This window comes from Canis lupus, chromosome 14 (assembly GCF_011100685.1).
Source record: "Canis lupus familiaris isolate Mischka breed German Shepherd chromosome 14, alternate assembly UU_Cfam_GSD_1.0, whole genome shotgun sequence".
Classification (NCBI taxonomy): Eukaryota; Metazoa; Chordata; class Mammalia; order Carnivora; family Canidae; genus Canis; species Canis lupus.
In genome coordinates, this window is record NC_049235.1 from 8,486,266 (window position 1) to 8,498,883 (window position 12,618).

General features: G+C 39.0%; 1 protein-coding gene across 1 annotated transcript in view; it reads right to left on the reverse strand.

Moving 5' to 3' along the window:
• SND1 (staphylococcal nuclease and tudor domain containing 1) overlaps positions 1–12,618 on the reverse strand; it is a 427,586-nt gene that overhangs the window by 362,023 nt on the left and 52,945 nt on the right. The window contains exon 10 of the mRNA XM_038556610.1: positions 2,668–2,781. Within this exon, the coding sequence (XP_038412538.1) occupies positions 2,668–2,781 (114 nt within the window). The remainder of the gene's footprint in view (positions 1–2,667; positions 2,782–12,618) is intronic.

Below are 12,618 nucleotides of genomic sequence, written 5' to 3' on the forward strand. Positions count from 1 at the left end.
CATTCATTAAGTATTGAAATGAGAGGCAACTGGGTCACTCAACTGGCTGACCATCCAATTCTTGATTTTGGTTCAGATCATGATCTCAGGGTCATAGAGATCAAGTCCTGCTTTAGGCTCCACATCCAGTGAGGTGTTGGCTTGAGATTCTCTCTCTCTCCCTCTGCCCCTCTCCCAACCTGTGCAGGTGCACATGTGGGCATGCTAAGATAAATAAATAAATCTTTTTTAAAAAAATGTTGAAATAACACGTTTTGGATATATATATATATAAAATACTAAAAACATCAATTTCAATACAACTACTAGATAATTTTAAATAACCAATATAGCTCATATTAATGGTTTGCATTATAGATGTATGGAGCAGTGCTGGTCTAGAGTGCCCTTTCTTCCATCTGCTAACTTCTCATCAGTCAACACTAGTCGTTCCTAGGGAGACTTCCCTGAGTGCACACTGAAACTGGGTTCTTCACAGCACCCTCCATCATTGTACTCAAAGCTCATTATGTTAACTTATGTGACTGCCTCCTTAAAATCTTTCAAAAGAATTTAATGAAGAAATAAAAATCATTACTCACTTCAATTAAGTCTTATTATAGACTCTTTGACGTGAGCCTTACTTCCTTAAAATGGAGTAAGATCTCAGAAGTGAATAGAAGTTAAAAATAAAAAGTAAGTGATAGCCTACCATGGTAAAGAATAAGGAATTCGAGATCCCTGGGTGGCACAGCGGTTTAACGCCTGCCTTTGGCCCGGGGCACGATCCTGGGGTCCTGGGATCGAGTCCCACGTCAGGCTCCCTGCATGGAGCCTGCTTCTCCCTCTGCCTGTGTCTCTGTGCCTCTCTCTCTCTGTCTCTCATGAATAAATAAAATCTTTAAAAAAAAAAAAATAATAAGGAATTCCGTAAACAAGATCCTGCCTAACCTAGGGAATATATTCCAACAACTCCCCATTATCTACTAGGCTAAGAGGAAAATCCATCCGTTACCCCTGAGGAGTTCCAAAGCATCCTAGGAAAACTAAAAACTCTCAGTAGTAGTACCTACTACTCCAGAAAACCTGCTATCACCCTACCTAAGCTACAACATCCCCACCTCCTTAAAACCCGCTTGAAATTCAGCTACATAGTCTTCATTAACATAATGCTTTGGCCAATGATGCAGGCACAAAAATTAACGTTCAAGAATTTCAAAGTTGTGGTTGCTGTGGGAACGTTAATTTCAACTGCACGGCACAGATGCGAATCGTGGAGTACTCCCAATACTGATAAAATTGGAGATGTCTATTTACTCTGTGCAATGAGGCACAGCTACAGTTACTGAGAGAACCTTATTTTGGCATTTCTAGGCTTTCATGCATTTAAATTCTCAACCTTACCACAATACCATTTGCTGCATTAAACTGCCTCCTCCTCTGTGTGTGTGTTTGGGGTGGGGGGGGAACTGATTGGCCAGACATTCAAAGAACCCATCCTGTATATGTTTCTTATGCATGATTTGATTCAAAAGACAATCATGATATTTTTATTTTACTCTTTGGGCTGTCTGTAAACTCTCATGCAAATGAAAATAGGGCATGAATTTCAACTTGTAAATGCACCAAGACATGTGTACGTGCAAAACATCAGAAAAGCACATTTCTTGTCTTTAGAACTACAAAAGGGATAAATTAAAGCACAGAGCACTAATGTCAACCATGCTGTGTTTAATTTCTGAAAACTGGCCAAACATCTGCCTGTGGCACTGGCACTCAGTTACACACTGCAGTTATCAGAGAGTAAAAATAAGAGTTGGAAAGAGGTCTGTAAAAACAAGATACAATCAAACAAATTCAAGAAACACTTCAATCCCTATCTCCAACGTTTCGTAACCATGGAAAGAAAATTTAAAAGACAACTGCCAGCCCAGGTAGCTCAGCGGTTTAGCGCCGCCTTCGGCCCAGGGGGTGATCCTGGAGAGCCAGGATCGAGTCCCTGCAGGGAGCCTGCTTCTCCCTCTGCCTGTCTGCCTCTCTCTCTCATTCTCTCTCAAGAATAAATAAATAAATATAAACAAATAAAAGACAACTGCCTGCAAACTACCAACTCTTATAGTTTTCATCTGAAGCATTTCTCAAAATTTATATATCCCAATCATATACGTTGGTTGAGCAAGCACCTTTACGGCCAAAAGATCCAACAAATAGCAAAAAACAGTTTAACTAATAATTAGTTACCACTCACAGATTAAGCAGGTGACTCCAGAGAATATATATACCAAGATCCATTTCTTCCTTGAACAAAACATATGCAACTTTCAAATCAAAATGCATGGGCCTTATAATCATGCACCTGAGATACAGACCTCCTTCTCTTTATTCTCAGAGAAGTAAAATCCTGTTATAAATAAAACTTAACCACTGCCTCACATATCTCAACCCTAACTCTCTCAAACCCCTTAGGGAGGAATGCCAGTAATGCCCACCCAAAATGAAGCAGAGCAGTGCATGTGGTCCAGGAGAAACTGATGTCTGCCCAATGACAGTGAGGCTACAGACGTTAATAAATATTTTGGAGATATAAAATATTCTCATTTAGCATTCTCACATATATGTACCATGTTTAAGTATTCTCCAGCATCTTCCCTTTGCTTTTTGAAAAGAGGCTCCATTGCCTATTCTCACCTGTGTGTTCTCCCCTTCCAGCCTTGGTGGTCGGATACTGGACAGGTGGATGGTCTTGTAATCACCAGAGTTCAGTTTCACAACAATGGCATCTGCATTCAGCACCTGCATCACCTGTGGGCAAAAGGCAAAAATACTTAAACCTGCTCCAATGGCCCAGATCTCACAGCACACATGCTAAGGAGTAAGGCCCACCATAGTCACAGGGAGGAATGTCAGATCGATAGCCATTTGAGGGTAGATCCAATATCATCCTTCAAGGTGTAACTATGTTAGATAAAATAATGCTAGAATTATCAGTCCTCTAAAGACCATATTGTGATTTCTCAATGAGGCAGAATCTGTATCATTCATAAAAAGTGATCTTTTTTATCTTTTGTCCTGACCAAGACTTGTGGTTAACTACAAAGCTTGCTGGAAATCTAGTCTGTACATGTTATTCAAGATATTCTTTGAAACAAATTCTAAACTAAAATCAAAATCCCTATTTCAATGTTAATCTAGGAAAAGAGATAAGGGCTGGATTAGAAGACATTAGCACTGGATAAGAACCAAAATATGATGTCCCTAAAGAGCAGAAAAAAATCAAAGACAAGTGAAGGGCAAAAAGAACTGTCACCACAGTGTGGGGAAAGGAGAGGCTCAGCTGTTCATCTCACAGTAAACGTTTCAAAATGCTAAGACATTACTTCAACTACTCTGAAAGCCAACTTTTCAGAATACTACCATAGACAACTTTGTTTTAGACCACAATATCAGTAACACTGGAGCACAATCTCAGCTAAAAAAGATTAACTTCTACTGTTGAGAAACCTACAAGGATACCTACTCCAAGGACAAAAGCACAAATATTCCTCTGTGGAGGTTATTAGAACATCCCACCAGGGTGTAAAGAATGAAATTGCATTGAAACCAGCCTAGGACTACATCAGGGTTTTAACCAGAACCCATAATTCAGCTAGCAGTCTACAGTTCACCTGATTATAGTCAGAGACTGTTGTTACAAAGCTGTTTGGGATTTTTATTTTTTGGTGGGGTTTTTGTTTTCTGGGTGGGGTTTTTGTTTTTTTACACAAGTAATATTTTTCTACAAGGCAGCTATTGACTACAAATCACTGTCACCATCCACTTTGCAGAATCAAAACCAACTCTGCCAGGTTTCAATCAGGCTCCATCAGGAGCCAACAGGCAGCTAAACAAACTACAGGGTAAGCTGCCACAGTGAGGGAAGACTCGCAAAATTTCCCTCCTCTTTCATGCAACAAACAAAAGGAGCTAGACTTTCCTTTGCTATGGTGGATATCACACTGATAAGTATCCTAAAAGAGTCCTCTCTATTCCATGGAAGGCTTCACATCTTTTAAAACAGAATACAACCATTTACTTGCAGACTCCTCCAAAAATGGCTATTCTCTACCTTTTCCAAAGAACAAGCCAACCACATACCAAAAAGAGTAAAGACTGATTTAAGGGGCAATGTGAAGGAAGAGCAAAAACCAAAAGCAAGTGAGAAATTATACATGATAGGAAATAGCAGGGAAAAAAATACCATCAGACAGAATGAATGGGGGAAAAAAAAAAAGATGACGGTTAGAATCAAACTGTAGTCCATGGAAGGCTGACTATGGCTGGCAGATGTGGTAAAACCCAGGGATTTATTCCCAAGTAATGGGAAGTACATTTAGGGAAAAACAGGCCAGTGACCAGCAGAATAATAAAGGTCTGAGAAAGAATGGTGTAAATTAAGAGAGCGGGTATTTTCAAATATCTAAGATTAACTTGCAGACCTCAACACAGCAAAAGATCGTCTCAAATAGCCATAGCCATTCTGCTTTAACCTTTTGACAGATCTGAGAATCACAAAAGCTAAACACAAAGGCAACAAGAACCCAAAATTTGCCTGGCCAGAAAAAAGTCCAAGGGCAATCAAAAGCATGATTTGTGGTCACCCGAGGACCACAAGGTCAGGGCTGGTTACCTGGGTATGGGTGGTACCAAAGTTTACCAGACCCTCCAAATCAAAGAACAATCACGCAGAACTTAAAAACAGCCCAAAAGGTATCACCAAAACTACAGATTCACCAACTGAAAGAAAAAGAGTACATCTTGTTCTCATTACCATCTAGACACATTAACACCAAGCAAAAATGCCCTTCACAATAGAATCTTCCTCCCACTCCCTAAAGATACCAGTAGTGACTTGGACAACTGACCAAGAAAAAGACCACAGCTAATGATTCTCCACCCTTCAAAATCCCACATTTGGGTAAAAGGAGAAGTATCATAAAACGGATGACAAAACTTTTGTGGGGTAAAGTATCCATGATACATGTGATTCTGCTATCCAGCCTTCAAACCAGAGAAGAAAAATTCCACAAAGCCATACCAAGCAAAACAGCTATTACAGCAAATCAATACTGCTCCTCCTTCAAAAGTACAAGACTATCATCTTGAATGCACACATCTCACAGAATTCCTAAATCTCAGTGACAGAGCTACATATTCCTCTCACACCAAAACTAACTATTATTAAATTATCAAATGCCAAAAACAGAGAAATTCCCGTGATCAAGACATGAGAAATACCTAGACAGTTTTCACTCCCTCATCATGCTCAGAGGAATAAAACCAGGGAAAGCATTGTAGTGCTCACACCTTCACCCCCTGATTACAGAATGTGAAGATCTAAGCATACCCCTGTGACAAGTTACTGGTATTCGTCACCCCTTAGAATGTGTTAGCAGTAGCAGCAAATGGATTCTTATAGCTGTAAATTTCAGGCCTCAGCAGCAGACTTTCTGCTCGGCATCTCCCTGATTAGAAACCTCCTCTTCAGGAACTGCACTCTGATGTTGGCAACCTAACAAGGCTCGGCTTTCTGAAGAAGAGGTGTATAGTGAGTGCACGTGTGTGTGTCCATGTGTGTATGTAAGTGGGGTTTACGACTTTTATTCCTCTTTAAATTGTGTCATTACTGTCCAGAGAACAAGCAAGCAGCTCCTGCACAGACACGGAAGAAGCAATAAAATAGTGGTTACAGTCACGTACTGTGCAATAAGTAAAATGAAGAGTGGATTACTGTTCAAAGCCTGCTCATCAGCACTGCTGCAGACCACATTTATAACCGTGATATTTCGTATGGTACTTTCACCAGGGTAAGTCTATGTATGCCTGCGTCACTCACTCTCTCCACAAGCTATGAATCCCCTAATCACTCTACCTATACCCTATACCTATACCCTATACACACCTACCAAACCACATACTTCAGGATATAATCTAAGAGGCAGGGGCTTCTGCACCACAAAACTCACTAGCTGGACTCAAAATACAAGCCCTAAATCCAATTTCTCCATTTCTTGAAGCCCAATTGTAAAAGGAAAAATGAGTGGCTTAATGATGATGAGCGTAGGCTAAGGGCTGCCACAAGTCAAGAGAACTGCAGAGGTCTGTCAGGGGCAAGGGACAGCCATTCCCATCCTTGGCCTGCTGCCATACTCTCCATCTGCAGAGCCTGTCCATAGTGCTCACCAGGAGGCCAAAGGCTGCTACTGCTCAGCTTCCTAAACCCCTGCAGCATATATAAAACGAGCAAAAAGAGCCACCAACAGTTTCCTGAGCTACAGAGATCCTCAGAATAGCTCCCTAGATACAACTACCAATACTCCCAAAGCTGCCTAAATTGTCAGTGCTGGACAAAAATAAAAGGACCATCAGTGCACACAGGGCTTCTCTGGGTGTCACCAAGGAGTGCCCCTGATGAAGCTACTGGGAATGCGACACCAAATATCCTTATTACTGTCTAAAATCATGACACCCAGCTGCTTCTCCTGCTCCTTAAGACTGAATGCTGCTAGGTCTCTTCTCGCCAAAGCTAATCATGGAAACACCACTGAAGCAGAACCAGAAGTGGATAAAAAGTATGTCCTAACTGTTAACAGCGATGGCCTGGAGCCACACCCCCTACATGCCTGAGCCTCCCCCAGAAGGGTACAGCGGTCACCCTATACCCTTGACAAAATACTAAGCACAACAATATCTTGATGCAAGTAATTCCAGGCACCTAAGTATGAGCAAGCAGATTAGTTGATAATAAGTATTTAAAAAGAAACCAGGCATCAGACCAATTCCAACAGATGGGGCACCCTACAACATAACTGACCAGTACTCTACAAAACTGTCATGGTTATCAATAGCAAAGAAAGTCTGAGAAACTACCACATCCAAAAGGAACCTAACAAGACATGACAACTAAATTTAGTGTGCTATGGTGGGTGAGATTCTAGAGAATCTAGAACAGAAAAACAGGCTAGAGAAAAACTAAGGAACTCTAGCTAAAGTATGGACTTCAGTTGATAATAACATATCAATATTGGTACACTAATTACAAATGTACCAAACTAATGTCAGGTAATAGAAAAAACTGGGAGGAGGGCAGGGGTAATGTAGGAACTCTGTACTATCTGCTCCATTTTTCTGTGAATCTAAAACTGTCTTGAAAAATAAAATCTCAATTGAAAAATACCAAGTAAATATTTTTTTTAACAAAGCTTTTCTATTTCAACTTTATTTTCCTATCAGCAAATCAGCTTACTAACTTAAGCTACAAATCAAGTCTTGATCTCTTTTTGGTGCAGAGCACCACCTTCCTAACCAAACCATCCCCAGAACTTCCTCTTCACCTGAAAGCTCTCTGGCAAAAGTCCAGGAAATAGCCAGTATTTTGTTGTTGTTGTTCTCTCCACATTACCAAATGCAAATATAATGGGAAAGTCTAGATAATACCAAAAATATTAAAAGGTGGCTTTGTTTAAAAGCCATCTCAGAGAGGCATGACAATTAAACTCCAGTCAGAGCTATGACTAGAAGCATAGCAAAAAATGATCAGGGCAAGACCTGACCTAACCTGACCTCCAAAACTGCACATGCCACCAAGTCCAGACAGTTGACTATTTAGGATAATCTTCCAGACAGAGCTCTAGATGGTAGCCCCTTGAAAGCAGGAATCACTTCTCATTCTTCTGCATCTTCTCAAAGCAGAAGGGCTCTGCTTGTTTAAGCAATCACTCAATACAGAGAACCAAGCAAGAGGCCTTTAATCAAGGCAGTGAGAAGACTCCACCTCCTAAAAACATGCTGTCAATTCCCCATCCTTCCCACCACCCTTGAGTGTTATTCGGGTCTGTAAAATCTGCAAGGCCCAAGAATCCAGCAGCAGGGACAGGGAAGCCAAACCACGTGCTCAGGGGACCATATGGCTACAAACAGCACAGATCAGCTAAAACGCCACAGGGAAGGCAGGCAGGAAACTGGCAAGCCACAACAGGCAGAAAAGTCTCAAGCAGGCTCAGCTAATCGCTGTGAAGTGAACATGTTTCTCTGCTAACCTGGAGAGACAGGGAGAGCCCTCCCTTGCATTTCCTTAAGAAGTGAAACTGTTTAAGCAGAGGATGGAAAACATTCTTTCAGCAGGCTACATGTATCAAGACAATACTCTGTTGATTTCAAGTTCCTAGGAAGTGAGACTTGACCAATACATCTTATCTACAGCATCAGTTCCAGAAATCACCTATAGGGCCCAAGAGGCATCTAGTTCAAGAGTTCACGGGTTACTTTTAGCTGTTCCCTATACAATTAGCTTCTAGGAGACAGGGTAGGGACTGCTGAAGAGAGAACCATTATTTGTTCAGGCCTTACAGTCACATGAGCCTCAAAACAATCCTTCAGCAAAAACTTGTAGGACCATCAGACTGTGTTTGTGAAGTCTCAGGGCACCTTAGGACCCTTTGAGGTTTCCTTAAAAAGTAGCATAGTATACGGGTGCCTGGGTGGCTCAATGGGTTAAGCATCTGCCTTTGCCTCGGGTATTGATCCTGGGGTCCTGGGATGGAGCCCCACATTGGACTCCCTGCTCGGTGAGGAGTCTGCTTCTCCCTCTGCCCCTCCCCTGCTTGTGCTCGCTCACTTGTGCTCTCTCTCTCTCAAATAAATAAATAAATGATCTTTTAAAAAAATAGTAGCATAGTATAAACAGACATTTTCATCAGGTAAAATGACTACAAAACAGCAGTTGGGTTCTAGGTTATGAAAAGAAACATCATTTTTTTGTTTTTGGACGTAACATTGATAACCTGTGCTCTACAACGGGGGATAGCAAACTATGGCCCAAGGGCCATCTAGCCCATTCCCTACTGTTGTAAATAGAGTTTTACTGGCACACAACCGGGCTCATTTATTTACATATCATTCACAGTCTGTTTTCTTGCTAGGGCAGCAGTCAAGCAGGTGCAACAGATTATATGGCTCATAAAACATAACTTTTTCCTATATGGTCCTTTAAGAAAGTTGGTCCACCTCTGTTCTATAGCATGTTAGAAAATGAACACATGTAGGGCTATACATGGTTAACATTCCTAGAAAGCAATTTGGTAAATATGTTCTAAAATATTCCTGTGGAAATAACTGCCATTTACATAGATTTATTCCATTTTCTAAATAATGGAAAAATTATACACTATACAAATATCGACCTATTGGGGACTGGTTACATAAATTATGCAGTCTTACAATGGAACATTATGAACAAACTAAACAAACTCCAACATTCACTTTGGCACCCTCTCTAAATACCTTTAAATAAAAATAAAGGGATTGGGTGGGGGGGGGCGGGGGGAGAAGTCCAATAGAACAAATATAACAAGAGAGAAGAATAGAGCAACAAAACATTGGAAGCTAGAAAGCAGATGAGTGGTAACAGACTCCACACACTCAGATAAGGTAAATCCTGGCCTAGTGATAAGAAAACCTAATAGCCAATCTGATTTATACTGCAAAGTTTCCCACCAGCCAAGATAAAGAAATTGTCAAATCAGAAATCTCAAGTGGAGATGAAAATGGGACCAAAACCTAGGACTAGATTTCAAGTATATACCATAAATCCCATATAAGTTCACTGTTTTAACCCAGTGTTTAAGATCTTGTTCTAAAATAAGAGAGAAAAAAATAATAAATAAAAATAAAATAAAATATAATTAAAATAAAATAAAATAAAATAAAATAATAAAATAAAGAGCTAAGGAACACCAAGTAACTAAGGAAAGACTCTCATACAAAAAATAAGAGACCAAAATAACTAAAAAGAATTAAAAACAACTTGGAAAATATACACTATGCAGGGAATAGAAATTTTCAAAAAATTATAATTACTCAAAGGTAATAGATGATATTTCATCTCTGAAACAAGTAATATTACTATTAAAAATAACAAGAAAAAATACACAGATAAATCAACAGAATGGAATAAAGAGGCCCAGAAATAAATTCACAATTACATGGTCAATTAATCTACAACAAAGAAAAAGAATATACAATGGAGAAAAGACAGTTTCTTCAGTAAATGGTGCTGGGAAAATTGGACAGCTACATGCAAAATAAAAAAGAAAATCAAAGTGAACTGCTCTCTTACACCATAAACAAAAATAAACTCAAAATGGATTAAAGACCTAAATGTAAGACCTAAAACCATAAAACATCTAAAAGAAAACATAGACAGTAATCTCTTGGACATAGACCTTAGCAATATTTTTCTCTGGATCGGACTCCTCAGGCAAGAGAAACAAAAGCAAAACATAAACTACTGGAGCTACATCAAGCTAAAAAGCTTTTGCAGGCCAAAGGAAATCATCAAAAATGAAAAGGAACCTACTAAACAAGATATTTACAAATGAAGTATCCTGATAAGGGGTTAATACCCAAAATATATAAAGAACTCCACAGAACACCATCAAAAAACAATCCAACTTGAAAATGGACAGAGGACTTGAATAGGCATCTCTCCAAAGAAGACATGCAGCTGGCCAATAGACACATGTAAAGATGCTCAACCTCCCTTATCACCAAGGAAACGCAAATCAAAACCCCAAGAAGGTATTACACCTCATACCTGTCAGAATGGCTAGTGTCAAAAGACAAGAAATAAGAAGTGTTGGTAAGGATGTAGAGGAAAGGAAACCTTTACCCATTAGTGGTGGGAATATCAACTGGTGCAGCCACTGTGGAAAACACAATGGAGGTTCCTCAAAAAAACAAAAAAAAAAGAAAAACACAAAACCATACAACCCAGTAACTATACCTCTGGGTATACTCAAAGAAAGCAAAGGCACTCATTTGAAAGATATATGCACCTTAATGTTTACAGCAACTTTATAATAGCCAAAATATGGAAGCAACCTAAGTGCCCACTGATAGGTGAACAGATAAAAAAGATGTGAAGTGTGGATACACATAGGTGCACAGGCATGCGTGCGTGTGCGCACACGCATGCACACACACACACACATAGTGGAATATCACTCCATCTTTAAAAAAAGTGAAATCATGCCATTAACAACAATATGGATGAAGCTAGGGGGTATCAGGCTAAGTGAAACAAGTTAGAAAAAGACAAATACCACATGATTTCACTTACACATGGAATCTTAAAAAAAAAAAAAAGGTGGGGGGGATGACAAGCAAACATATAAAACAGAAAGATTCGAATACAGAGAACAAGAAGTTGGTTGTTGCCAGGGGGCTGGGAGGTGTGGGAAATGGTGAAGGCAAAACAGGTGAAGAGATTAAAAAATAAGTAATATAGATGAAAAGCATAGGAAATAGTCAATGATAGTGTAATAGCACATTTCATATGATGATGGATGATAACTACTCTTATTGTGGTAATCACTGTATAATGTATAGAATCATCAAATCACTATGTTATACACCTGAAACTAATATAATACTAATATAATATGCCAGTTACATTGCAATAAAAAATAAAAGAACCATCCAGAGAACAACAAAAAAAAAAAAGCAAGCTCTTAAAATACAATTATCATAAATGAAATATTCAGTAGTAGGGCTAAAGGGTAAATATGAAAAAATTAAGAACAAGAGACAAAGATTGAAAAACAGGAAAAAACTAGAAGACCAGTCAACAAAGTCAAACATCTGCTAGAAAATAGCAAAGAAATTAGCTGGAAATCAACAACAAAAAGTAGTTGAAGTTCCCAGACACAAAGGGCTAAAAATCAAAAAGTATAATATGCTCACTCATGGATATACACAGTGCACTACTGTGAAATTTCAGGATAAAATAAGAATATGCAAAAACTTTGCAGAAAGAAAAAAGACAAATCATATAAGGATGAGGAATCAAATTGATATCAGACCTCTTAAAAAGAAAAACAAATTTCCAATAGCTAAATGACAGTGGAGCAATGCCTTCACAATTCTGAAGGAAAGTAACTTCTAACATAAAATTCTATATCCAGCTAAACTATCGATCAAGTTTAATTACAAAATAGACATGAAAAGTCTCAAAACATTTACCTGCCAAGCACTCTTCCCAAGAAGCTACAGAATGTGTGCCACCGAAATAAAGTAGTAAATTATAAAGCCATGGGATCCAGCAAACATAGCTCCAACCCAGAGTAAGGCAAAGAAAACCCCAGGAAAATGGTGAAGATATCCAAAGATGGCAGCTCTATAACAGTGAAAAAGAACAAAGAACTAGTCCAGATTGACACAGGTCACAAGGCTCCTGGAGGGTATTACTGAAAAAGATAAAATTAACAGGCTGATGAATCAGTGTCTTAAGGGGAGATTTAGACAGGTAGAGTCTGGAGGTCAAATTAATAAGTACATAAAAAATACATAAACTTTTAAAATTATTAAATCCAGGGTAAACAAAAAGTTCTGCACAGAATGAAATGTAATCATAATATATTATATGGCTTTGGTGGTAATTAGCATTTACAAAGTAAAGACTGAACCAGAATTAGGATACAGTCCTATGGGAGGGTTACAGAAAAGCATATGCACATTTATGTGAATCCTCATCTTCCATGGTATGAAGAAAAAGGGTTATGCCTAACACTGAAAAATTAAGAAAGAATAATATCAAGATTTTAT